Source organism: Euprymna scolopes, chromosome 43 (genome assembly GCF_053919585.1).
Source record: "Euprymna scolopes isolate OS-2025 chromosome 43, ASM5391958v1, whole genome shotgun sequence".
Classification (NCBI taxonomy): Eukaryota; Metazoa; Mollusca; class Cephalopoda; order Sepiida; family Sepiolidae; genus Euprymna; species Euprymna scolopes.
Window position 1 is genome coordinate 43751352 of NC_136524.1, and position 27752 is coordinate 43779103.

The 27752-nt window shown below is 30.9% G+C and overlaps 1 protein-coding gene across 19 annotated transcripts in view; it reads right to left on the minus strand.

Annotated features, from left to right (window-relative positions):
- LOC145268305 (hypoxia-inducible factor 1-alpha-like) overlaps positions 1 to 27752 on the minus strand; it is a 347774-nt gene that overhangs the window by 46626 nt on the left and 273396 nt on the right. For all 19 annotated transcript variants that reach the window (XM_080123749.1, XM_080123746.1, XM_080123754.1 and 16 more), the window contains one exon: positions 24052 to 24183. In XM_080123749.1, coding sequence (XP_079979875.1) covers positions 24052 to 24183 — 132 coding nt within the window. The remainder of the gene's footprint in view (positions 1 to 24051; positions 24184 to 27752) is intronic.

Here is a 27752-nt window from a genome sequence, read left to right on the forward strand (position 1 = left end):
AGTACAGCAAAAAGAAAAGAGAGTACAGCAAAAAGAAAAGAGAGTACAGCAAAAAGAAAGGAGGGTACAGCAAAAAGAAAAGAATATGGCAAAAACAAAGAGACAGCAAAAAGAAAAGAGTACAGCAAAAAGAAGAGTACGGCAAAAAGAAAAGAGTACAGCAAAAAGAAAAAAGTATTGTGAAAAGAAAAGAGAGTACAGCAAAAAGAAAAAAGTACTGCGAAAAGAAGAGAGTACAGCAAAAAGAAAAAAGTACTGCAAAAAGAAAAGAGTACAGCAAAAAGAAAAAAGTATTGTGAAAAGAAAAGAGAGTACAGCAAAAAGAAAAAAGTACAGCAAAAAGAAAAAAGTACTGCGAAAAGAAAAGAGAGTACAGCAAAAAGAAAAAAGTACTGTGAAAAGAAAAGAGAGTACAGCGAAAAGAAAAAAGTATTGTGAAAAGAAAAGAGAGTACAGCAAAAAGAAAAAAGTACAGCAAAAAGAAAAAAGTACAGCAAAAAGAAAAAAGTACTGCTAAAAGAAAAGAGAGTACAGCAAAAAGAAAAAAGTACTGCGAAAAGAAAAGAGAGTACAGCGAAAAGAAAAAAGTACTGCGAAAAGAAAAGAGAGTACAGCAAAAAGAAAAAAGTACAGCAAAAAAGAAAAAAGTACAGCAAAAAGAAAAAAGTACTGCTAAAAGAAAAGAGAGTACAGCAAAAAGTAAAAAGTACTGCGAAAAGAAAAGAGAGTACAGCAAAAAGAAAAAAGTACTGTGAAAAGAAAAGAGAGTACAGCAAAAAGAAAAAAGTACTGCTAAAAGAAAAGAGAGTACAGCAAAAAGAAAAAAGTACTGTGAAAAGAAAAGAGAGTACAGCAAAAAGAAAAAAGTACAGCAAAAAGAAAAAAGTACAGCAAAAAGAAAAAAGTACTGCGAAAAGAAAAGAGAGTACAGCAAAAAGAAAAAAGTACTGTGAAAAGAAAAGAGAGTACAGCAAAAAGAAAAAAGTACTGCGAAAAGAAAAGAGAGTACAGCAAAAAGAAAAAAGTACTGTGAAAAGAAAAGAGAGTACAGCAAAAAGAAAAAAGTACTGCTAAAAGAAAAGAGAGTACAGCAAAAAGAAAAAAGTACTGCTAAAAGAAAAGAGAGTACAGCAAAAAGAAAAAAGTACTGTGAAAAGAAAAGAGAGTACAGCAAAAAGAAAAAAGTACTGCTAAAAGAAAAGAGAGTACAGCAAAAAGAAAAAAGTACAGCAAAAAAGAAAAAAGTACAGCAAAAAGAAAAAAGTACTGCTAAAAGAAAAGAGAGTACAGCAAAAAGTAAAAAGTACTGCGAAAAGAAAAGAGAGTACAGCAAAAAGAAAAAAGTACTGCGAAAAGAAAAGAGAGTACAGCAAAAAGAAAAAAGTACTGCGAAAAGAAAAGAGAGTACAGCAAAAAGAAAAGAGAGTACATCAAAAAGACAAAAGTACAGCAAAAAGAAAAGAGAGTACAGCAAAAAGAAAAGAGTACAGCAAAAAGAAAAGAGAATACAGCAAAAAGAAAAAAGTACTGTGAAAAGAAAAGAGAGTACAGCAAAAAGACAAAAGTACAGCAAAAAGAAAAGAGAGTACAGCAAAAAGAAAAAAGTACTGTGAAAAGAAAAGAGAGTACAGCAAAAAGAAAAAAGTACTGTGAAAAGAAAAGAGAGTACAGCAAAAAGAAAAAAGTACTGCGAAAAGAAAAGAGAGTACAGCAAAAAGAAAAAAGTACTGTGAAAAGAAAAGAGAGTACAGCAAAAAGAAAAAAGTACTGCGAATAGAAAAGAGAGTACAGCAAAAAGAAAAGAGAGTACATCAAAAAGACAAAAGTACAGCAAAAAGAAAAGAGAGTACAGCAAAAAGAAAAAAGTACTGTGAAAAGAAAAGAGAGTACAGCAAAAAGAAAAAAGTACAGCAAAAAGAAAAGAGAGTACAGCAAAAAGAAAAGAGTACAGCAAAAAGAAAAGAGAATACAGCAAAAAGAAAAAAGTACTGTGAAAAGAAAAGAGAGTACAGCAAAAAGAAAAAAGTACAGCAAAAAGAAAAGAGAGTACAGCAAAAATAAAAAAGTACTGCGAAAAGAAAAGAGAGTACAGCAAAAAGAAAAAAGTACTGCGAAAAGAAAAGAGAGTACAGCAAAAAGAAAAAAGTACTGTGAAAGAAAAGAGAGTACAGCAAAAAGAAAAAAGTACAGCAAAAAGAAAAGAGAATACAGCAAAAAGAAAAAAGTACTGTGAAAAGAAAAGAGAGTACAGCAAAAAGAAAAAAGTACAGCAAAAAGAAAAGAGAGTACAGCAAAAAGAAAAAAGTACTGTGAAAAGAAAAGAGAGTACAGCAAAAAGAAAAAAGTACAGCAAAAAGAAAAGAGAGTACAGCAAAAAGAAAAAAGTACTGCGAAAAGAAAAGAGAGTACAGCAAAAAGAAAAAAGTACTGCGAAAAGAAAAGAGAGTACAGCAAAAAGAAAAAAGTACTGTGAAAAGAAAAGAGAGTACAGCAAAAAGAAAAAAGTACAGCAAAAAGAATAAAGTACTGCGAAAAGAAAAGCGAGTACAGCAAAAAGAAAAAAGTACTGCGAAAAGAAAAGAGAGTACAGCAAAAAGAAAAGAGAGTACAGCAAAAAGACAAAAGTACAGCAAAAAGAAAAGAGAGTACAGCAAAAAGAAAAAAGTACTGCGAAAAGAAAAGAGAATACAGCAAAAAGAAAAAAGTACTGCGAAAAGAAAAGAGAGTACAGCAAAAAGAAAAAGTACAGCAAAAAGAAAAGAGAGTACAGCAAAAAGAAAAAAGTACTGCGAAAAGAAAAGAGAGTACAGCAAAAAGAAAAAAGTACTGCGAAAAGAAAAGAGAGTACAGCAAAAAGAAAAGAGAGTACAGCAAAAAGAAAAGAGAATACAGCAAAAAGAAAAAAGTACTGCGAAAAGAAAAGAGAGTACAGCAAAAAGAAAAAAGTACAGCAAAAAGAAAAGAGAGTACAGCAAAAAGACAAAAGTACAGCAAAAAGAAAAGAGAGTACAGCAAAAAGAAAAAAGTACTGTGAAAAGAAAAGAGAGTACAGCAAAAAGAAAAAAGTACAGCAAAAAGAAAAGAGAGTACAGCAAAAAGGAAAAAGTACTGCGAAAAGAAAAGAGAGTACAGCAAAAAGAAAAAAGTACTGCGAAAAGAAAAGAGAGTACAGTATAAAGAAAAAAGTACTGTGAAAAGAAAAGAGAGTACAGCAAAAAGAAAAAAGTACAGCAAAAAGAAAAGAGAGTACAGCAAAAAGAAAAAAGTACTGTGAAAAGAAAAGAGAGTACAACAAAAAGAAAAAAGTACAGCAAAAAGAAAAGAGAGTACAGCAAAAAGAAAAAAGTACTGCGAAAAGAAAAGAGAGTACAGCAAAAAGAAAAGAGAGTACATCCAAAAGGCAAAAGTACAGCAAAAAGAAAAGAGAGTACAGCAAAAAGAAAAGAGTACAGCAAAAAGAAAAGAGAATACAGCAAAAAGAAAAAAGTACTGTGAAAAGAAAAGAGAGTACAGCAAAAAGAAAAAAGTACAGCAAAAAGAAAAGAGAGTACAGCAAAAAGAAAAAAGTACTGTGAAAAGAAAAGAGAGTACAGCAAAAAGAAAAAAGTACTGTGAAAAGAAAAGAGAGTACAGCAAAAAGAAAAAAGTACTGCGAAAAGAAAAGAGAGTACAGCAAAAAGAAAAAAGTACTGCGAAAAGAAAAGAGAGTACAGCAAAAAGAAAAGAGAGTACATCAAAAAGACAAAAGTACAGCAAAAAGAAAAGAGAGTACAGCAAAAAGAAAAAAGTACTGTGAAAAGAAAAGAGAGTACAGCAAAAAGAAAAAAGTACAGCAAAAAGAAAAGAGAGTACAGCAAAAAGAAAAGAGTACAGCAAAAAGAAAAGAGAATACAGCAAAAAGAAAAAAGTACTGTGAAAAGAAAAGAGAGTACAGCAAAAAGAAAAAAGTACAGCAAAAAGAAAAGAGAGTACAGCAAAAAGAAAAAAGTACTGCGAAAAGAAAAGAGAGTACAGCAAAAAGAAAAAAGTACTGCGAAAAGAAAAGATAGTACAGCAAAAAGAAAAAAGTACAGCAAAAAGAAAAAAGAGTACAGCAAAAAGAAAAGAGTACAGCAAAAAGAAAAGAGAATACAGCAAAAAGAAAAGAGTACTGTGAAAAGAAAAGAGAGTACAGCAAAAAGAAAAAAGTACTGCGAAAAGAAAAGAGAGTACAGCAAAAAGAAAAAAGTACTGTGAAAAGAAAAGAGAGTACAGCAAAAAGAAAAAAGTACAGCAAAAAGAAAAGAGAGTACAGCAAAAAGAAAACAGTACTGCGAAAAGAAAAGAGAGTACAGCAAAAAGAAAAAAGTACTGCGAAAAGAAAAGAGAGTACAGCAAAAAGAAAAGAGAGTACATCAAAAAGACAAAAGTACAGCAAAAAGAAAAGAGAGTACAGCAAAAAGAAAAAAGTACTGTGAAAAGAAAAGAGAGTACAGCAAAAAGAAAAAAGTACAGCAAAAAGAAAAGAGAGTACAGCAAAAAGAAAAAAGTACTGCGAAAAGAAAAGAGAGTACAGCAAAAAGAAAAAAGTACTGCGAAAAGAAAAGAGAGTACAGCAAAAAGAAAAAGTACTGTGAAAAGAAAAGAGAGTACAGCAAAAAGAAAAAAGTACAGCAAAAAGAAAAGAGAGTACAGCAAAAAGAAAAAAGTACTGCGAAAAGAAAAGCGAGTACAGCAAAAAGAAAAAAGTACTGCGAAAAGAAAAGAGAGTACAGCAAAAAGAAAAGAGAGTACAGCAAAAAGACAAAAGTACAGCAAAAAGAAAAGAGAGTACAGCAAAAAGAAAAAAGTACTGCGAAAAGAAAAGAGAGTACAGCAAAAAGAAAAAAGTACTGCGAAAAGAAAAGAGAGTACAGCAAAAAGAAAAGAGAGTACAGCAATAAGAAACGAGAATACAGCAAAAAGAAAAAAGTACTGCGAAACGAAAAGAGAGTACAGAAAAAAGAAAAAAGTACAGCAAAAAGAAAAGAGAGTACAGCAAAAAGACAAAAGTACAGCAAAAAGAAAAGAGAGTACAGCAAAAAGAAAAAAGTACTGTGAAAAGAAAAGAGAGTACAACAAAAAGAAAAAAGTACAGCAAAAAGAAAAGAGAGTACAGCAAAAAGAAAAAAGTACTGCGAAAAGAAAAGAGAGTACAGCAAAAAGAAAAAAGTACTGCGAAAAGAAAAGAGAGTACAGCAAAAAGAAAAAAGTACTGTGAAAAGAAAAGAGAGTACAGCAAAAAGAAAAAAGTACAGCAAAAAGAAAAGAGAGTACAGCAAAAAGAAAAAAGTACTGCGAAAAGAAAAGAGAGTACAGCAAAAAGAAAAAAGTACTGCGAAAAGAAAAGAGAGTACAGCAAAAAGAAAAGAGAGTCCAGCAAAAAGACAAAAGTACAGCAAAAAGAAAAGAGAGTACAGCAAAAAGAAAAAAGTACTGCGAAAAGAAAAGAGAATACAGCAAAAAGAAAAAAGTACTGTGAAAAGAAAAGAGAGTACAGCAAAAAGAAAAAAGTACAGCAAAAAGAAAAGAGAGTACAGCAAAAAGAAAAAAGTACTGCGAAAAGAAAAGAGAGTACAGCAAAAAGAAAAAAGTACTGCGAAAAGAAAAGAGAGTACAGCAAAAAGAAAAGAGAGTACAGCAAAAAGAAAAGAGAGTACAGCAAAAAGAAAAAAGTACTGCGAAAAGAAAAGAGAGTACAGCAAAAAGAAAAAAGTACAGCAAAAAGAAAAGAGAGTACAGCAAAAAGAAAAGAGTACAGCAAAAAGAAAAGAGAATACAGCAAAAAGAAAAAAGTACTGTGAAAAGAAAAGAGAGTACAGTAAAAAGAAAAAAGTACTGCGAACAGAAAAGAGAGTACAGCAAAAAGAAAAAAGTACTGCGAAAAGAAAAGAGAGTACAGAAAAAAGAAAAAAGTACTGTGAAAAGAAAAGAGAGTACAGCAAAAAGAAAAAAGTACAGCAAAAAGAAAAGAGAGTACAGCAAAAAGAAAAAAGTACTGCGAAAAGAAAAGAGAGTACAGCAAAAAGAAAAAAGTACTGCGAAAAGAAGAGAGTACAGCAAAAAGAAAAGAGAGTACAGCAAAAAGACAAAAGTACAGCAAAAAGAAAAGAGAGTACAGCAAAAAGAAAAAAGTACTGCGAAAAGAAAAGAGAATACAGCAAAAAGAAAAAAGTACTGTGAAAAGAAAAGAGAGTACAGCAAAAAGAAAAAAGTACAGCAAAAAGAAAAGAGAGTACAGCAAAAAGAAAAAAGTACTGCGAAAAGAAAAGAGAGTACAGCAAAAAGAAAAAAGTACTGCGAAAAGAAAAGAGAGTACAGCAAAAAGAAAAAAGTACAGCAAAAAGAAAAGAGAGTACAGAAAAAAGAAAAGAGTACAGCAAAAAGAAAAGAGAGTACAGCAAAAAGAAAAAAGTACTGCAAAAAGAAAAGAGAGTACAGCAAAAAGAAAAAAGTACAGCAAAAAGAAAAGAGAGTACAGCAAAAAGAAAAAAGTACAGCAAAAAGAAAAGAGAGTACAGCAAAAAGAAAAAAGTACTGTGAAAAGAAAAGAGAGTACAGCAAAAAGAAAAAAGTACTGCTAAAAGAAAAGAGAGTACAGCAAAAAGAAAAAAGTACTGTGAAAAGAAAAGAGAGTACAGCAAAAAGAAAAAAGTACAGCAAAAAGCAAAGAGAGTACAGCAAAAAGAAAAAAGTACTGCGAAAAGAAAAGAGAGTACAGCAAAAAGAAAAAAGTACTGTGAAAAGAAAAGAGAGTACAGCAAAAAGAAAAAAGTACTGTGAAAAAAAAAGAGAGTACAGCAAAAAGGAAAAAGTACAGCAAAAAGAAAAGAGAGTACAGCAAAAAGAAAAAAGTACGGCAAAAAGAAAAGAGAGTACAGCAAAAAGAAAAAAGTACAGCAAAAAGAAAAAAGTACTGCGAAAAGAAAAGAGAATGCAGCAAAAAGAAAAAAGTACTGTGAAAAGAAAAGAGTACAGCGGAAAGAAAAAAGTACTGCGAAAAGAAAAGAGAATGCAGCAAAAAGAAAAAAGTACAGCAAAAAGAAAAGAGAGTACATCAAAAAGAAAAAAGTACAGCAAAAAGAAAAAAGTACAGCAAAAAGAAAAGAGAGTACATCAAAAAGACAAAAGTACTGCGAAAAGAAAAGAGAGTACAGCAAAAAGAAAAAAGTACAGCAAAAAGAAAAGAGAGTACAGCAAAAAGAAAAAAGTACAGCAAAAAGAAAAAAGTACTGCGAAAAGAAAAGAGAATGCAGCAAAAAGAAAAAAGTACTGCGAAAAGAAAAGAGTACAGCGGAAAGAAAAAAGTACTGCGAAAAGAAAAGAGAGTACAGCAAAAAGAAAAAAGTACTGCTAAAAGAAAAGAGAGTACAGCAAAAAGAAAAAAGTACTGCTAAAAGAAAAGAGAGTACAGCAAAAAGAAAAAAGTACTGTGAAAAGAAAAGAGAGTACAGCAAAAAGAAAAAAGTACTGCTAAAAGAAAAGAGAGTACAGCAAAAAGAAAAAAGTACTGCGAAAAGAAAAGAGAGTACAGCAAAAAGAAAAAAGTACTGCGAAAAGAAAAGAGAGTACAGCAAAAAGAAAAAAGTACAGCAAAAAAGAAAAAAGTACAGCAAAAAGAAAAAAGTACTGCTAAAAGAAAAGAGAGTACAGCAAAAAGTAAAAAGTACTGCGAAAAGAAAAGAGAGTACAGCAAAAAGAAAAAAGTACTGCGAAAAGAAAAGAGAGTACAGCAAAAAGAAAAAAGTACTGCGAAAAGAAAAGAGAGTACAGCAAAAAGAAAAGAGAGTACATCAAAAAGACAAAAGTACAGCAAAAAGAAAAGAGAGTACAGCAAAAAGAAAAGAGTACAGCAAAAAGAAAAGAGAATACAGCAAAAAGAAAAAAGTACTGTGAAAAGAAAAGAGAGTACAGCAAAAAGACAAAAGTACAGCAAAAAGAAAAGAGAGTACAGCAAAAAGAAAAAAGTACTGTGAAAAGAAAAGAGAGTACAGCAAAAAGAAAAAAGTACTGTGAAAAGAAAAGAGAGTACAGCAAAAAGAAAAAAGTACTGCGAAAAGAAAAGAGAGTACAGCAAAAAGAAAAAAGTACTGTGAAAAGAAAAGAGAGTACAGCAAAAAGAAAAAAGTACTGCGAATAGAAAAGAGAGTACAGCAAAAAGAAAAGAGAGTACATCAAAAAGACAAAAGTACAGCAAAAAGAAAAGAGAGTACAGCAAAAAGAAAAAAGTACTGTGAAAAGAAAAGAGAGTACAGCAAAAAGAAAAAAGTACAGCAAAAAGAAAAGAGAGGACAGCAAAAAGAAAAGAGTACAGCAAAAAGAAAAGAGAATACAGCAAAAAGAAAAAAGTACTGTGAAAAGAAAAGAGAGTACAGCAAAAAGAAAAAAGTACAGCAAAAAGAAAAGAGAGTACAGCAAAAATAAAAAAGTACTGCGAAAAGAAAAGAGAGTACAGCAAAAAGAAAAAAGTACTGCGAAAAGAAAAGAGAGTACAGCAAAAAGAAAAAAGTACTGTGAAAGAAAAGAGAGTACAGCAAAAAGAAAAAAGTACAGCAAAAAGAAAAGAGAATACAGCAAAAAGAAAAAAGTACTGTGAAAAGAAAAGAGAGTACAGCAAAAAGAAAAAAGTACAGCAAAAAGAAAAGAGAGTACAGCAAAAAGAAAAAAGTACTGTGAAAAGAAAAGAGAGTACAGCAAAAAGAAAAAAGTACAGCAAAAAGAAAAGAGAGTACAGCAAAAAGAAAAAAGTACTGCGAAAAGAAAAGAGAGTACAGCAAAAAGAAAAAAGTACTGCAAAAAGAAAAGAGAGTACAGCAAAAAGAAAAAAGTACTGTGAAAAGAAAAGAGAGTACAGCAAAAAGAAAAAAGTACAGCAAAAAGAATAAAGTACTGCGAAAAGAAAAGCGAGTACAGCAAAAAGAAAAAAGTACTGCGAAAAGAAAAGAGAGTACAGCAAAAAGAAAAGAGAGTACAGCAAAAAGACAAAAGTACAGCAAAAAGAAAAGAGAGTACAGCAAAAAGAAAAAAGTACTGCGAAAAGAAAAGAGAATACAGCAAAAAGAAAAAAGTACTGCGAAAAGAAAAGAGAGTACAGCAAAAAGAAAAAGTACAGCAAAAAGAAAAGAGAGTACAGCAAAAAGAAAAAAGTACTGCGAAAAGAAAAGAGAGTACAGCAAAAAGAAAAAAGTACTGCGAAAAGAAAAGAGAGTACAGCAAAAAGAAAAGAGAGTACAGCAAAAAGAAAAGAGAATACAGCAAAAAGAAAAGAGAATACAGCAAAAAGAAAAAAGTACTGCGAAAAGAAAAGAGAGTACAGCAAAAAGAAAAAAGTACAGCAAAAAGAAAAGAGAGTACAGCAAAAAGACAAAAGTACAGCAAAAAGAAAAGAGAGTACAGCAAAAAGAAAAAAGTACTGTGAAAAGAAAAGAGAGTACAGCAAAAAGAAAAAAGTACAGCAAAAAGAAAAGAGAGTACAGCAAAAAGGAAAAAGTACTGCGAAAAGAAAAGAGAGTACAGCAAAAAGAAAAAAGTACTGCGAAAAGAAAAGAGAGTACAGTATAAAGAAAAAAGTACTGTGAAAAGAAAAGAGAGTACAGCAAAAAGAAAAAAGTACAGCAAAAAGAAAAGAGAGTACAGCAAAAAGAAAAAAGTACTGTGAAAAGAAAAGAGAGTACAACAAAAAGAAAAAAGTACAGCAAAAAGAAAAGAGAGTACAGCAAAAAGAAAAAAGTACTGCGAAAAGAAAAGAGAGTACAGCAAAAAGAAAAGAGAGTACATCCAAAAGGCAAAAGTACAGCAAAAAGAAAAGAGAGTACAGCAAAAAGAAAAGAGTACAGCAAAAAGAAAAGAGAATACAGCAAAAAGAAAAAAGTACTGTGAAAAGAAAAGAGAGTACAGCAAAAAGAAAAAAGTACAGCAAAAAGAAAAGAGAGTACAGCAAAAAGAAAAAAGTACTGTGAAAAGAAAAGAGAGTACAGCAAAAAGAAAAAAGTACTGTGAAAAGAAAAGAGAGTACAGCAAAAAGAAAAAAGTACTGCGAAAAGAAAAGAGAGTACAGCAAAAAGAAAAAAGTACTGCGAAAAGAAAAGAGAGTACAGCAAAAAGAAAAGAGAGTACATCAAAAAGACAAAAGTACAGCAAAAAGAAAAGAGAGTACAGCAAAAAGAAAAAAGTACTGTGAAAAGAAAAGAGAGTACAGCAAAAAGAAAAAAGTACAGCAAAAAGAAAAGAGAGTACAGCAAAAAGAAAAGAGTACAGCAAAAAGAAAAGAGAATACAGCAAAAAGAAAAAAGTACTGTGAAAAGAAAAGAGAGTACAGCAAAAAGAAAAAAGTACAGCAAAAAGAAAAGAGAGTACAGCAAAAAGAAAAAAGTACTGCGAAAAGAAAAGAGAGTACAGCAAAAAGAAAAAAGTACTGCGAAAAGAAAAGATAGTACAGCAAAAAGAAAAAAGTACAGCAAAAAGAAAAAAGAGTACAGCAAAAAGAAAAGAGTACAGCAAAAAGAAAAGAGAATACAGCAAAAAGAAAAAAGTACTGTGAAAAGAAAAGAGAGTACAGCAAAAAGAAAAAAGTACTGCGAAAAGAAAAGAGAGTACAGCAAAAAGAAAAAAGTACTGTGAAAAGAAAAGAGAGTACAGCAAAAAGAAAAAAGTACAGCAAAAAGAAAAGAGAGTACAGCAAAAAGAAAACAGTACTGCGAAAAGAAAAGAGAGTACAGCAAAAAGAAAAAAGTACTGCGAAAAGAAAAGAGAGTACAGCAAAAAGAAAAGAGAGTACATCAAAAAGACAAAAGTACAGCAAAAAGAAAAGAGAGTACAGCAAAAAGAAAAAAGTACTGTGAAAAGAAAAGAGAGTACAGCAAAAAGAAAAAAGTACAGCAAAAAGAAAAGAGAGTACAGCAAAAAGAAAAAAGTACTGCGAAAAGAAAAGAGAGTACAGCAAAAAGAAAAAAGTACTGCGAAAAGAAAAGAGAGTACAGCAAAAAGAAAAAAGTACTGTGAAAAGAAAAGAGAGTACAGCAAAAAGAAAAAAGTACAGCAAAAAGAAAAGAGAGTACAGCAAAAAGAAAAAAGTACTGCGAAAAGAAAAGCGAGTACAGCAAAAAGAAAAAAGTACTGCGAAAAGAAAAGAGAGTACAGCAAAAAGAAAAGAGAGTACAGCAAAAAGACAAAAGTACAGCAAAAAGAAAAGAGAGTACAGCAAAAAGAAAAAAGTACTGCGAAAAGAAAAGAGAGTACAGCAAAAAGAAAAAAGTATTGCGAAAAGAAAAGAGAGTACAGCAAAAAGAAAAGAGAGTACAGCAATAAGAAACGAGAATACAGCAAAAAGAAAAAAGTACTGCGAAACGAAAAGAGAGTACAGAAAAAAGAAAAAAGTACAGCAAAAAGAAAAGAGAGTACAGCAAAAAGACAAAAGTACAGCAAAAAGAAAAGAGAGTACAGCAAAAAGAAAAAAGTACTGTGAAAAGAAAAGAGAGTACAACAAAAAGAAAAAAGTACAGCAAAAAGAAAAGAGAGTACAGCAAAAAGAAAAAAGTACTGCGAAAAGAAAAGAGAGTACAGCAAAAAGAAAAAAGTACTGCGAAAAGAAAAGAGAGTACAGCAAAAAGAAAAAAGTACTGTGAAAAGAAAAGAGAGTACAGCAAAAAGAAAAAAGTACAGCAAAAAGAAAAGAGAGTACAGCAAAAAGAAAAAAGTACTGCGAAAAGAAAAGAGAGTACAGCAAAAAGAAAAAAGTACTGCGAAAAGAAAAGAGAGTACAGCAAAAAGAAAAGAGAGTCCAGCAAAAAGACAAAAGTACAGCAAAAAGAAAAGAGAGTACAGCAAAAAGAAAAAAGTACTGCGAACAGAAAAGAGAGTACAGCAAAAAGAAAAAAGTACTGCGAAAAGAAAAGAGAGTACAGAAAAAAGAAAAAAGTACTGTGAAAAGAAAAGAGAGTACAGCAAAAAGAAAAAAGTACAGCAAAAAGAAAAGAGAGTACAGCAAAAAGAAAAAAGTACTGCGAAAAGAAAAGAGAGTACAGCAAAAAGAAAAAAGTACTGCGAAAAGAAGAGAGTACAGCAAAAAGAAAAGAGAGTACAGCAAAAAGACAAAAGTACAGCAAAAAGAAAAGAGAGTACAGCAAAAAGAAAAAAGTACTGCGAAAAGAAAAGAGAATAAAGCAAAAAGAAAAAAGTACTGTGAAAAGAAAAGAGAGTACAGCAAAAAGAAAAAAGTACAGCAAAAAGAAAAGAGAGTACAGCAAAAAGAAAAAAGTACTGCGAAAAGAAAAGAGAGTACAGCAAAAAGAAAAAAGTACTGCGAAAAGAAAAGAGAGTACAGCAAAAAGAAAAAAGTACAGCAAAAAGAAAAGAGAGTACAGAAAAAAGAAAAGAGTACAGCAAAAAGAAAAGAGAGTACAGCAAAAAGAAAAAAGTACTGCGAAAAGAAAAGAGAGTACAGCAAAAAGAAAAAAGTACAGCAAAAAGAAAAGAGAGTACAGCAAAAAGAAAAAAGTACAGCAAAAAGAAAAGAGAGTACAGCAAAAAGAAAAAAGTACTGTGAAAAGAAAAGAGAGTACAGCAAAAAGAAAAAAGTACTGCTAAAAGAAAAGAGAGTACAGCAAAAAGAAAAAAGTACTGTGAAAAGAAAAGAGAGTACAGCAAAAAGAAAAAAGTACAGCAAAAAGAAAAGAGAGTACAGCAAAAAGAAAAAAGTACTGCGAAAAGAAAAGAGAGTACAGCAAAAAGAAAAAAGTACTGTGAAAAGAAAAGAGAGTACAGCAAAAAGAAAAAAGTACTGTGAAAAAAAAAGAGAGTACAGCAAAAAGGAAAAAGTACAGCAAAAAGAAAAGAGAGTACAGCAAAAAGAAAAAAGTACGGCAAAAAGAAAAGAGAGTACAGCAAAAAGAAAAAAGTACAGCAAAAAGAAAAAAGTACTGCGAAAAGAAAAGAGAATGCAGCAAAAAGAAAAAAGTACTGTGAAAAGAAAAGAGTACAGCGGAAAGAAAAAAGTACTGCGAAAAGAAAAGAGAATGCAGCAAAAAGAAAAAAGTACAGCAAAAAGAAAAGAGAGTACATCAAAAAGAAAAAAGCACAGCAAAAAGAAAAAAGTACAGCAAAAAGAAAAGAGAGTACATCAAAAAGACAAAAGTACTGCGAAAAGAAAAGAGAGTACAGCAAAAAGAAAAAAGTACAGCAAAAAGAAAAGAGAGTACAGCAAAAAGAAAAAAGTACAGCAAAAAGAAAAAAGTACTGCGAAAAGAAAAGAGAATGCAGCAAAAAGAAAAAAGTACTGCGAAAAGAAAAGAGTACAGCGGAAAGAAAAAAGTACTGCGAAAAGAAAAGAGAGTACAGCAAAAAGAAAAAAGTACTGCGAAAAGAAAAGAGAGTACAGCAAAAAGAAAAAAGTACAGCAAAAAGAAAAAAGTACAGCAAAAAGAAAAAAGTACAGCAAAAAGAAAAGAGAGTACATCAAAAAGACAAAAGTACTGCAAAAAGAAAAGAGAGTACAGCAAAAAGAAAAAAGTACAGCAAAAAGAAAAGAGAGTACAGCAAAAAGAAAAAAGTACTGTGAAAAGAAAAGAGAGTACAGCAAAAAGAAAAACGTACTGTGAAAAGAAAAGATAGTACAGCAAAAAGAAAAAAGTACTGCGAAAGGAAAAGAGAGTACAGCAAAAAGAAAAGAGAGTACAGCAAAAAGAAAAAAGTACTGCGAAAAGAAAAGAGAGTACAGCAAAAAGAAAAAAGTACTGCGAAAAGAAAAGAGAGTACAGCAAAAAGAAAAGAGAGTACATCAAAAAGACAAAAGTACAGCAAAAAGAAAAGAGAGTACAGCAAAAAGAAAAAAGTACTGTGAAAAGAAAAGAGAGTACAGCAAAAAGAAAAAAGTACAGCAAAAAGAAAAGAGAGTACAGCAAAAAGAAAAAAGTACTGCGAAAAGAAAAGAGAGTACAGCAAAAAGAAAAAAGTACTGCGAAAAGAAAAGAGAGTACAGCAAAAAGAAAAGAGAGTACATCAAAAAGACAAAAGTACAGCAAAAAGAAAAGAGAGTACAGCAAAAAGAAAAGAGTACAGCAAAAAGAAAAAAGTACAGCAAAAAGAAAAAAGTACTGTGAAAAGAAAAGAGAGTACAGCAAAAAGAAAAGAGAGTACAGCAAAAAGAAAAAAGTACTGCGAAAAGAAAAGAGAGTACAGCAAAAAGAAAAAAGTACAGCAAAAAGAAAAGAGAGTACAGCAAAAAGAGAAGAGTACAGCAAAAAGAAAAGAGAATACAGCAAAAAGAAAAAAGTACTGTGAAAAGAAAAGAGAGTACAGCAAAAAGAAAAAAGTACAGCAAAAAGAAAAGAGAGTACAGCAAAAAGAAAAAAGTACTGCGAAAAGAAAAGAGAGTACAGCAAAAAGAAAAAAGTACTGTTAAAAGAAAAGAGAGTACAGCAAAAAGAAAAAAGTACTGTGAAAAGAAAAGAGAGTACAGCAAAAAGAAAAAAGTACAGCAAAAAGAAAAGAGAGTACAGCAAAAAGAAAAAAGTACAGCAAAAAGAAAAGAGAGTACAGCAAAAAGAAAAAAGTACAGCAAAAAGAAAAAAGTACTGCGAAAAGAAAAGAGAATGCAGCAAAAAGAAAAAAGTACTGTGAAAAGAAAAGAGTACAGCAGAAAGAAAAAAGTACTGCGAAAAGAAAAGAGAGTGCAGCAAAAAGAAAAAAGTACAGCAAAAAGAAAAGAGAGTACATCAAAAAGAAAAAAGTACAGAAAAAAGAAAAAAGTACAGCAAAAAGAAAAGAGCGTACATCAAAAAGACAAAAGTACTGCAAAAAGAAAGTACAGCAAAAAGAAAAAAGTACAGCAAAAAGAAAAGAGAGTACAGCAAAAAGAAAAAAGTACCTCAAAAAGAAAAAAGTACTGCGAAAAGAAAAGAGAATGCAGCAAAAAGAAAAAAGTACTGTGAAAAGAAAAGAGTACAGCGGAAAGAAAAAAGTACTGCGAAAAGAAAAGAGAGTACAGCAAAAAGAAAAAAGTACTGCGAAAAGAAAAGAGAGTCCAGCAAAAAGAAAAAAGTACAACAAAAAGAAAAAAGTACAGCAAAAAGAAAAAAGTACAGCAAAAAGAAAAGAGAGTACATCAAAAAGACAAAAGTACTGCAAAAAGAAAAGAGAGTACAGCAAAAAGAAAAAAGTACAGCAAAAAGAAAAGAGAGTACAGCAAAAAGAAAAAAGTACTGTGAAAAGAAAAGAGAGTACAGCAAAAAGAAAAACGTACTGTGAAAAGAAAAGATAGTACAGCAAAAAGAAAAAAGTACAGCAAAAAGAAAAAAGAAAACAGCAAAAAGAAAAAAGTACAGCAAAAAGAAAAGAGTACAGCAAAAAGAAAAATGTACTGTGAAAAGAAAAGAGAGTACAGCAAAAAGAAAAAAGTACTGCGAAAAGAAAAGAGAGTACAGCAAAAAGAAAAAAGTACTGCGAAAAGAAAAGAGAGTACAGCAAAAAGAAAAAAGTACTGTGAAAAGAAAAGAGAGTACAGCAAAAAGAAAAAAGTACTGCGAAAAGAAAAGAGAGTACAGCAAAAAGAAAAAAGTATTGTGAAAAGAAAAGAGAGTACAGCAAAAAGAAAAAAGTACTGTGAAAAGAAAAGAGAGTACAGCAAAAAGAAAAAAGTACAGCGAAAAGAAAAGAGAGTACAGCAAAAAGAAAAAAGTACAGCAAAAAGAAAAGAGAGTACAGCAAAAAGAAAAAAGTACTGTGAAAAGAAAAGAGAGTACAGCAAAAAGAAAAAAGTACTGCGAAAAGAAAAGAGAGTACAGCAAAAAGAAAAGAGAGTACAGCAAAAAGACAAAAGTACAGCAAAAAGAAAAGAGAGTACAGCAAAAAGAAAAAAGTACTGCGAAAAGAAAAGAGAATAAAGCAAAAAGAAAAAAGTACTGTGAAAAGAAAAGAGAGTACAGCAAAAAGAAAAAAGTACAGCAAAAAGAAAAGAGAGTACAGCAAAAAGAAAAAAGTACTGCGAAAAGAAAAGAGAGTACAGCAAAAAGAAAAAAGTACTGCGAAAAGAAAAGAGAGTACAGCAAAAAGAAAAAAGTACAGCAAAAAGAAAAGAGAGTACAGAAAAAAGAAAAGAGTACAGCAAAAAGAAAAGAGAGTACAGCAAAAAGAAAAAAGTACTGCGAAAAGAAAAGAGAGTACAGCAAAAAGAAAAAAGTACAGCAAAAAGAAAAGAGAGTACAGCAAAAAGAAAAAAGTACAGCAAAAAGAAAAGAGAGTACAGCAAAAAGAAAAAAGTACTGTGAAAAGAAAAGAGAGTACAGCAAAAAGAAAAAAGTACTGCTAAAAGAAAAGAGAGTACAGCAAAAAGAAAAAAGTACTGTGAAAAGAAAAGAGAGTACAGCAAAAAGAAAAAAGTACAGCAAAAAGAAAAGAGAGTACAGCAAAAAGAAAAAAGTACTGCGAAAAGAAAAGAGAGTACAGCAAAAAGAAAAAAGTACTGTGAAAAGAAAAGAGAGTACAGCAAAAAGAAAAAAGTACTGTGAAAAAAAAAGAGAGTACAGCAAAAAGGAAAAAGTACAGCAAAAAGAAAAGAGAGTACAGCAAAAAGAAAAAAGTACGGCAAAAAGAAAAGAGAGTACAGCAAAAAGAAAAAAGTACAGCAAAAAGAAAAAAGTACTGCGAAAAGAAAAGAGAATGCAGCAAAAAGAAAAAAGTACTGTGAAAAGAAAAGAGTACAGCGGAAAGAAAAAAGTACTGCGAAAAGAAAAGAGAATGCAGCAAAAAGAAAAAAGTACAGCAAAAAGAAAAGAGAGTACATCAAAAAGAAAAAAGCACAGCAAAAAGAAAAAAGTACAGCAAAAAGAAAAGAGAGTACATCAAAAAGACAAAAGTACTGCGAAAAGAAAAGAGAGTACAGCAAAAAGAAAAAAGTACAGCAAAAAGAAAAGAGAGTACAGCAAAAAGAAAAAAGTACAGCAAAAAGAAAAAAGTACTGCGAAAAGAAAAGAGAATGCAGCAAAAAGAAAAAAGTACTGCGAAAAGAAAAGAGTACAGCGGAAAGAAAAAAGTACTGCGAAAAGAAAAGAGAGTACAGCAAAAAGAAAAAAGTACTGCGAAAAGAAAAGAGAGTACAGCAAAAAGAAAAAAGTACAGCAAAAAGAAAAAAGTACAGCAAAAAGAAAAAAGTACAGCAAAAAGAAAAGAGAGTACATCAAAAAGACAAAAGTACTGCAAAAAGAAAAGAGAGTACAGCAAAAAGAAAAAAGTACAGCAAAAAGAAAAGAGAGTACAGCAAAAAGAAAAAAGTACTGTGAAAAGAAAAGAGAGTACAGCAAAAAGAAAAACGTACTGTGAAAAGAAAAGATAGTACAGCAAAAAGAAAAAAGTACTGCGAAAGGAAAAGAGAGTACAGCAAAAAGAAAAGAGAGTACAGCAAAAAGAAAAAAGTACTGCGAAAAGAAAAGAGAGTACAGCAAAAAGAAAAAAGTACTGCGAAAAGAAAAGAGAGTACAGCAAAAAGAAAAGAGAGTACATCAAAAAGACAAAAGTACAGCAAAAAGAAAAGAGAGTACAGCAAAAAGAAAAAAGTACTGTGAAAAGAAAAGAGAGTACAGCAAAAAGAAAAAAGTACAGCAAAAAGAAAAGAGAGTACAGCAAAAAGAAAAAAGTACTGCGAAAAGAAAAGAGAGTACAGCAAAAAGAAAAAAGTACTGCGAAAAGAAAAGAGAGTACAGCAAAAAGAAAAGAGAGTACATCAAAAAGACAAAAGTACAGCAAAAAGAAAAGAGAGTACAGCAAAAAGAAAAGAGTACAGCAAAAAGAAAAAAGTACAGCAAAAAGAAAAAAGTACTGTGAAAAGAAAAGAGAGTACAGCAAAAAGAAAAGAGAGTACAGCAAAAAGAAAAAAGTACTGCGAAAAGAAAAGAGAGTACAGCAAAAAGAAAAAAGTACAGCAAAAAGAAAAGAGAGTACAGCAAAAAGAGAAGAGTACAGCAAAAAGAAAAGAGAATACAGCAAAAAGAAAAAAGTACTGTGAAAAGAAAAGAGAGTACAGCAAAAAGAAAAAAGTACAGCAAAAAGAAAAGAGAGTACAGCAAAAAGAAAAAAGTACTGCGAAAAGAAAAGAGAGTACAGCAAAAAGAAAAAAGTACTGTTAAAAGAAAAGAGAGTACAGCAAAAAGAAAAAAGTACTGTGAAAAGAAAAGAGAGTACAGCAAAAAGAAAAAAGTACAGCAAAAAGAAAAGAGAGTACAGCAAAAAGAAAAAAGTACAGCAAAAAGAAAAGAGAGTACAGCAAAAAGAAAAAAGTACAGCAAAAAGAAAAAAGTACTGCGAAAAGAAAAGAGAATGCAGCAAAAAGAAAAAAGTACTGTGAAAAGAAAAGAGTACAGCAGAAAGAAAAAAGTACTGCGAAAAGAAAAGAGAGTGCAGCAAAAAGAAAAAAGTACAGCAAAAAGAAAAGAGAGTACATCAAAAAGAAAAAAGTACAGAAAAAAGAAAAAAGTACAGCAAAAAGAAAAGAGCGTACATCAAAAAGACAAAAGTACTGCAAAAAGAAAGTACAGCAAAAAGAAAAAAGTACAGCAAAAAGAAAAGAGAGTACAGCAAAAAGAAAAAAGTACCTCAAAAAGAAAAAAGTACTGCGAAAAGAAAAGAGAATGCAGCAAAAAGAAAAAAGTACTGTGAAAAGAAAAGAGTACAGCGGAAAGAAAAAAGTACTGCGAAAAGAAAAGAGAGTACAGCAAAAAGAAAAAAGTACTGCGAAAAGAAAAGAGAGTCCAGCAAAAAGAAAAAAGTACAACAAAAAGAAAAAAGTACAGCAAAAAGAAAAAAGTACAGCAAAAAGAAAAGAGAGTACATCAAAAAGACAAAAGTACTGCAAAAAGAAAAGAGAGTACAGCAAAAAGAAAAAAGTACAGCAAAAAGAAAAGAGAGTACAGCAAAAAGAAAAAAGTACTGTGAAAAGAAAAGAGAGTACAGCAAAAAGAAAAACGTACTGTGAAAAGAAAAGATAGTACAGCAAAAAGAAAAAAGTACTGCGAAAAGAAAAGAGAGTCCAGCAAAAAGAAAAAAGTACAACAAAAAGAAAAAAGTACCTCAAAAAGAAAAAAGTACTGCGAAAAGAAAAGAGAATGCAGCAAAAAGAAAAAAGTACTGTGAAAAGAAAAGAGTACAGCGGAAAGAAAAAAGTACTGCGAAAAGAAAAGAGAGTACAGCAAAAAAGAAAAAAGTACTGCGAAAAGAAAAGAGAGTCCAGCAAAAAGAAAAAAGTACAGCAAAAAGAAAAGAGTACAGCAAAAAGAAAAATGTACTGTGAAAAGAAAAGAGAGTACAGCAAAAAGAAAAAAGTACTGCGAAAAGAAAAGAGAGTACAGCAAAAAGAAAAAAGTACTGCGAAAAGAAAAGAGAGTACAGCAAAAAGAAAAAAGTACTGTGAAAAGAAAAGAGAGTACAGCAAAAAGAAAAAAGTACTGCGAAAAGAAAAGAGAGTACAGCAAAAAGAAAAAAGTATTGTGAAAAGAAAAGAGAGTACAGCAAAAAGAAAAAAGTACTGTGAAAAGAAAAGAGAGTACAGCAAAAAGAAAAAAGTACTGCGAAAAGAAAAGAGAGTACAGCAAAAAGAAAAAAGTACAGCAAAAAGAAAAGAGAGTACAGCAAAAAGAAAAAAGTACTGTGAAAAGAAAAGAGAGTACAGCAAAAAGAAAAAAGTACTGCGAAAAGAAAAGAGAGTACAGCAAAAAGAAAAAAGTACTGTGAAAAGAAAAGAGAGTACAGCAAAAAGAAAAAAGTACAGCAAAAAGAAAAGAGAGTACAGCAAAAAGAAAAAAGTACTGCGAAAAGAAAAGCGAGTACAGCAAAAAGAAAAAAGTACTGCGAAAAGAAAAGAGAGTACAGCAAAAAGAAAAGAGAGTACAGCAAAAAGAAAAAAGTACTGCGAAAAGAAAAGAGAGTACAGCAAAAAGAAAAAAGTACAGCAAAAAGAAAAGAGAGTACAGCAAAAAGAAAAAAGTACTGCGAAAAGAAAAGAGAGTACAGCAAAAAGAAAAAAGTACTGCGAAAAGAAAAGAGAGTACAGCAAAAAGAAAAGAGAGTACAGCAATAAGAAAAGAGAATACAGCAAAAAGAAAAAAGTACTGCGAAACGAAAAGAGAGTACAGCAAAAAGAAAAAAGTACAGCAAAAAGAAAAGAGAGTACAGCAAAAAGACAAATGTACAGCAAAAAGAAAAGAGAGTACAGCAAAAAGAAAAAAGTACTGTGAAAAGAAAAGAGAGTACAACAAAAAGAAAAAAGTACAGCAAAAAGAAAAGAGAGTACAGCAAAAAGAAAAAAGTACTGCGAAAAGAAAAGAGAGTACAGCAAAAAGAAAAAAGTACTGCGAAAAGAAAAGAGAGTACAGCAAAAAGAAAAAAGTACTGTGAAAAGAAAAGAGAGTACAGCAAAAAGAAAAAAGTACAGCAAAAAGAAAAGAGAGTACAGCAAAAAGAAAAAAGTACTGCGAAAAGAAAAGAGAGTACTGCAAAAAGAAAAAAGTACTGCGAAAAGAAAAGAGAGTACAGCAAAAAGAAAAGAGAGTCCAGCAAAAAGACAAAAGTACAGCAAAAAGAAAAGAGAGTACAGCAAAAAGAAAAAAGTACTGCGAAAAGAAAAGAGAGTACAGCAAAAAGAAAAAAGTACAGCAAAAAGAAAAGAGAGTACAGCAAAAAGAAAAAAGTACTGAGAAAAGAAAAGAGAGTACAGCAAAAAGAAAAAAGTACAGCAAAAAGAAAAAAGTACTGCGAAAAGAAAAGAGAGTACAGCAAAAAGAAAAAAGTATTGTGAAAAGAAAAGAGAGTACAGCAAAAAGAAAAAAGTACTGCGAAAAGAAAAGAGAGTACAGCAAAAAGAAAAAAGTACTGCGAAAAGAAAAGAGAGTACAGCAAAAAGAAAAAAGTATTGTGAAAAGAAAAGAGAGTACAGCAAAAAGAAAAAAGTACTGTGAAAAGAAAAGAGAGTACAGCAAAAAGAAAAAAGTACTGCGAAAAGAAAAGAGAGTACAGCAAAAAGAAAAAAGTACAGCAAAAAGAAAAGAGAGTACAGCAAAAAGAAAAAAGTACTGTGAAAAGAAAAGAGAGTACAGCAAAAAGAAAAAAGTACTGCGAAAAGAAAAGAGAGTACAGCAAAAAGAAAAAAGTACAGCAAAAAGAAAAGAGAGTACAGCAAAAAGAAAAAAGTACTGCGAAAAGAAAAGAGAGTACAGCAAAAAGAAAAAAGTACAGCAAAAAGAAAAAAGTACTGCGAAAAGAAAAGAGAGTACAGCAAAAAGAAAAAAGTATTGTGAAAAGAAAAGAGAGTACAGCAAAAAGAAAAAAGTACTGCGAAAAGAAAAGAGAGTACAGCAAAAAGAAAAAAGTACTGCGAAAAGAAAAGAGAGTACAGCAAAAAGAAAAAAGTACAGCAAAAAGAAAAGAGAGTACAGCAAAAAGAAAAAAGTACTGCGAAAAGAAAAGAGAGTACAGCAAAAAGAAAAAAGTACGGCGAAAAGAAAAGAGAGTACAGCAAAAAGAAAAAAGTACTGCGAAAAGAAAAGAGAGTAGAGCAAAAAGAAAAAAGTACTGTGAAAAGAAAAGAGAGTACAGCAAAAAGAAAAAAGTACAGCAAAAAGAAAAGAGAGTTCAGCAAAAAGAAAAAAGTACAGCAAAAAGAAAAGAGAGTACAGCAAATAGAAAAAAGTACTGCGAAAAGAAAAGAGAATGCAGCAAAAAGAAAAAAGTACTGTGAAAAGAAAAGAGAGTACAGCAAAAAGAAAAAAGTACTGCGAAAAGAAAAGAGAGTACAGCAAAAAGAAAAGAGTACTGCGAAAAGAAAAGAGAGTACAGCAAAAAGAAAAGAGAGTACAGCAAAAAGAAAAGAGAGTACAGCAAAAAGAAAAAAGTACTGTGAAAAGAAAAGAGAGTACAGCAAAAAGAAAAAAGTACTGCGAAAAGAAAAGAGAGTACAGCAAAAAGAAAAAAGTACTGTGAAAAGAAAAGAGAGTACAGCAAAAAGAAAAAAGTACAGCAAAAAGAAAAGAGAGTACAGCAAAAAGAAAAAAGTACTGCGAAAAGAAAAGCGAGTACAGCAAAAAGAAAAAAGTACTGCGAAAAGAAAAGAGAGTACAGCAAAAAGAAAAGAGAGTACAGCAAAAAGAAAAAAGTACAGCAAAAAGAAAAGAGAGTACAGCAAAAAGAAAAGAGTACTGTGAAAAGAAAAGAGAGTACAGCAAAAAGAAAAAAGTACTGCGAAAAGAAAAGAGAGTACAGCAAAAAGAAAAAAGTACTGTGAAAAGAAAAGAGAGTACAGCAAAAAGAAAAAAGTACTGCGAAAAGAAAAGAGAGTACAGCAAAAAGAAAAAAGTACTGCGAAAAGAAAAGAGAGTACAGCAAAAAGAAAAAAGTACTGCGAAAAGAAAAGAGACTACAGCAAAAAGAAAAAAGTACAGCAAAAAGAAAAGAGAGTACAGCAAAAAGAAAAAAGTACTGTGAAAAGAAAAGAGAGTACAGCAAAAAGAAAAAAGTACTGCGAAAAGAAAAGAGAGTACAGCAAAAAGAAAAAAGTACTGTGAAAAGAAAAGAGAGTACAGCAAAAAGAAAAAAGTACTGCGAAAAGAAAAGAGAGTACAGCAAAAAGAAAAAAGTACTGCGAAAAGAAAAGAGAGTACAGCAAAAAGAAAAAAGTACTGCGAAAAGAAAAGAGAGTACAGCAAAAAGAAAAAAGTACAGCAAAAAGAAAAGAGAGTACAGCAAAAAGAAAAAAGTACTGTGAAAAGAAAAGAGAGTACAGCAAAAAGAAAAAAGTACTGCGAAAAGAAAAGAGAGTACAGCAAAAAGAAAAAAGTACTGCGAAAAGAAAAGAGAGTACAGCAAAAAGAAAAAAGTACTGCGAAAAGAAAAGAGAGTACAGCAAAAAGAAAAAAGTACAGCAAAAAGAAAAGAGAGTACAGCAAAAAGAAAAAAGTACTGTGAAAAGAAAAGAGAGTACAGCAAAAAGAAAAAAGTACTGCGAAAAGAAAAGAGAGTACAGCAAAAAGAAAAAAGTACTGCGAAAAGAAAAGAGAGTACAGCAAAAAGAAAAAAGTACTGCGAAAAGAAAAGAGAGTACAGCAAAAAGAAAAAAGTACAGCAAAAAGAAAGAGAGTACAGCAAAAAGAAAAAAGTACTGTGAAAAGAAAAGAGAGTACTGCAAAAAGAAAAAAGTACTGCGAAAAGAAAAGAGAGTACAGCAAAAAGAAAAAAGTACTGTTAAAAGAAAAGAGAGTACAGCAAAAAGAAAAAAGTACTGCGAAAAGAAAAGAGAGTACAGCAAAAAGAAAAAAGTACTGCGAAAAGAAAAGAGAGTACAGCAAAAAGAAAAAAGTACTGCGAAAAGAAAAGAGAGTACAGCAAAAAGAAAAAAGTACAGCAAAAAGAAAAGAGAGTACAGCAAAAAGAAAAAAGTACTGTGAAAAGAAAAGAGAGTACAGCAAAAAGAAAAGAGTATAGCAAAAAGAAAAGAGTATAGCAAAAAGAAAAGAGAGTGCAGCAAAAAGAAAATAGAGGACAACGGAAAGAATAGAGGACCACAGAAAGAGAGCACCACGGAAAAAATCAGAGTATAGTGGAAAGAAAAGAGTACCACGGAAAGAAGAGAGTACAACAGAAACAAGAGAAAAAAGAGTAGAGTAAGGAAAAGAGAGAAAATTGTGAAATTGATCGAAGACAAGTGAGAAAAAGATAGAAAAGAAGAGAGTGATGATAAACTACAATAGTAAAACAAAATCATTAATACATACATCAAATCTATTAAATATGTAAATTTTCTGGGTCGTCTAATAATTAAAAAAGTACTCAAAAACTACAGTCAAATTATAATAATGTTAAAAAGTGAACATTGATCATATAGCTGCAGTTTGCAATATCCCAATTGTTGCTATGTATTCAAAATAAATGCAAATCAAAATATGTTTGAAAAACTAATCTGATATATCTATTTGTTGAGGCCTAAAAAAGGTCATACTGAATTGGTTGATCCTAACCATAATTTAATGATGCTGTTAAATTTTTAAAATTTATACATACATCTGGATGCTTAAGGGCACATGATCCAGGAGAGAATTCTGCTGAGACACATGATCCAGGAGAGCGATCTGTGGAGAAGCACGATCTATATGATGTCCGCATCGGATCAGATGAATAGCAAGTTGTAGTATCCTTAAATATAAATTTAAAAAACATATATATAAATATATACATCATACTCTGCGTTTTAAAAATAAAAGTGTGTAGAAATTATCAAATATTTTGGTGACTTTTAAAATATCCAATTATGCAAAAAAAAAATAATATATAATAATAATAATAGCAAGCAATCTACAAAAGATTAATGCAAGCAACAGTAAACGTAATCACAAGTTTTGTCTTCTCTGCGCCAGCCTCTCGAACCAAAGGTTCTCAAGTCCTTCACCACCCTTATTCAAAGCACGCCTCCATGCTGGTCTAACTTCAGCTAGCTCCTCCCACACATTCAGATCGATGCCAAGAGCGATCAGATCCCACTTAGCCACGTCTTTAAAGCGCAGCACCGGGCGACCGTGGTTTCTTGATCCATTTGCCAGTTCGCTGTAGAGGATATCCTTAGGGAGACGGCCATCGGCCATTTTGCGCAAGTGTCCAAGCCAGCGCAATATATATACATTAAATAAATGTTACCAAAGGCAATATAAGTTACACTTATACCTACCTGGATAAGTATTTTGTGTTTTAACTTATTTTAAAAATGTTTTTTTAATTAAAACTAAAGGTACTGAATAACCTTTCAAGTTAGAACAAAAAAAATGGTGATATCATTAGGACCATAGTTAAGCCTCAATAATTGTTCAAAAATCGAAAATTAAACAAAATATTGATAGAAACATTTACAACGAATGTCACCAATCATGCGTAACTATAATGTTCTACCAGTATTGTTTAAATTTAGATTTTTGACCGAATATCGAAGATCAAATATGGGTCACTTTGTTTTTGTTCTAACTTGTTAGGCTTTATACTGCCTTTATTTTACAATTAAAAAAACATTTTAAGTTAAAACAAAAAACTTATACAGCCTTTTTGAAATTGATTTGTGCTTTTAAGACATGGATTATCTTTTAAAAAAAATATTAAAAAAAAAAAAAATTAAAATTCGCAAGGAATATTAAAGATTTTTAAATTGTCTTTTTAAAAAAATGTTTTCTTTACATTCTTCAGACATTTCATAATTGAGGTAAAAAAATTTATAGGTGGATTTTTTTTTTTTCTTTTTTAAATTGAATATGTCAGATTTTACTTCAGTCAAAGCTCTCACAAATGAAGGAGACCTCTTCCCGGGACTAATACAATTCCCATATGAGATGCATAGATATTCAAATGTTCCATTACAGTTCTTCTTTACCGTTCAAACAATGAATTAGTGAAAAAGTTGAGAACATAATTTTCCTCTCCTCAATCCACCATTTAAATGTTATAGTATATTTTTCTTATGTTCTATACAGTTGTTGACTACGAATAATAAAAGAAATAAAATTAATAAATATTGATAATAATATTAAAAATATATATAGCTAACCGACAAAGAAAAAATTAGTAATAAATAAGTAATGTTGATTTCTACGAAGATTGAATAAAAAATTAAGCAATTAATGGAAAAGTATATATATATATACTAATAATATTTTTAAATATATTTTCATGCATATACATTTACGTGTGTGTGTGTGTGTGTGTGTGTGTGTGTGTGTGTGTGTGTGTGTGTGTGTGTGTGTGTGTACATGTATATATGTCTGTGTCTGCATCTGTGGATACATTTTTCTTACCTATGACGCTAGCTAATTTGCATATAATAAAAATCGTTAAAAAAAAAAAAAATAAACAAGTAATACTGGCTATATAAATAAAAATATTTTTTTTAAAACTAAAATAGAGAAATTAAAATTTAAATAAGTTACACATAGTAATTTGCTATCAACTTTGAATATATTGAAATGTATTTTAATTTAATGCCGAGATATTTTCTGCGTCCCTGTTCATACATGCAATCTCAAGATTTGAAACACCCGTAATTTGAAAAAAAGGATTTTCCTCAAAATATACTATGGAACACTGTCATACACAGTACATCACTTTGTAGAAGTTTGACTGTTCAAGTAAGACTTTTTATTGACAAAAAATCTTTTTAATTCATTAAATAAATAAATATATATATATATATATATATATATATATATATATATATATTTATATATATATATTATATAGTCATCCACATACAGTACCGTTTTGCTGTTTCACAGCTCATCAGTGCGGCTAGATAAGCAACTACCTCAAGCCAGGATCGAAATCCGATCGTCCAAACGACAGTCAGAGCATCTAACCATTGCACTATACGGCTGCTGCTATGTGTGCACTGAATTAACAATATTTTATACACACACATATAAATATACACATATAGACATACATATACATACATATACACACGCACACATATATATACACATATACACACACATACATACATATACACACATATACATAATATAATCTAAGATTATTGTTTTTAGAGGTAAAGTAACCAATGAACTTTTTGAAGGTTAATACAAGAGTGCTCAATACCAAAGTAGAGTGGCATCTGACCACTATAAAAATTCTAATCAAGTTAAAAGCATTTTTATAACTAAATAACTCCGGTTAAATCTGAAACCCTATTTAGCATAGATATGCTAAAATTCACATCCCCCCTGCTGATTGGACCTATACACACTAGTATGTTTAAGATTTGGGACAGCCATCACACACACATACATATACTACTTTTTTAGTCTTCGATTATCTCAATCTTTAACCGCCCTCCCCCCATCTTCCCCCCTTTCATTCCTATATCTCAACACAGACCTTTATCCGCATCCCTATTGGGTATTATTTACATACAACCAAATCTTATTTTTTTTTACAACAAAACTCCCTGTGACGAGGAAGACTTGATATTTTCATTGCAAACTTTGCTTTCACATAAGCTGTATCACCTGAAGAGGTCTCTAGTTACTGGCAACTAGTTGGCTGGAACATGCTCATGACTGTGTTGCAACATATTACTGCTTATGTAAAAACAAATAAAGAGTGTACATATCTATACACACACACACACACACACACACACACACACATAATGTGTGCACTTTGACAGCCTTCTTTCATTTAAACTGGCATTATTAACCATAACAAAATTCTCTTTGTTGAGATATTTTATTTTTCAATTTTTCTAGTAACGTTTTTAACGTCAAAAGCAAAAATATTAACGAATACTCCACAAGTCTCACTAGCACTTTCGTTTTTTTTGTTTTTTTTTATCAAATCGTCTCTTCAGGTTGCAATGAAAAAAAATCTGCAAGAAAAGAGAATTTCAAAAAGCAAACAAAGACACCAGGTTTTTAGTTGTTGATTGTTAAAAACAACAAACCTTTGCAGTTCCAGAAGAAGGTTTACAATTTTATTATCAGGACACCAGAATTAGCATCACAAGATAAATTGTATTTACAGTAAATATTTTAAAATGTTGTTACTTGTTTCATATGCAATGGAAATAGAATTTATACTGTTATGCTAATTCTGGAGTGCCAGAATTTAAGTTGTAAACCCTCTTCTGGAACTGCAACTGTTTGTTACCTTTATATCTGCTGACTTCAGATATAGAATTCTTGTTTGTTTTTTGAAATTTTTTTTTTTGGTACTTATGCACTTTTACA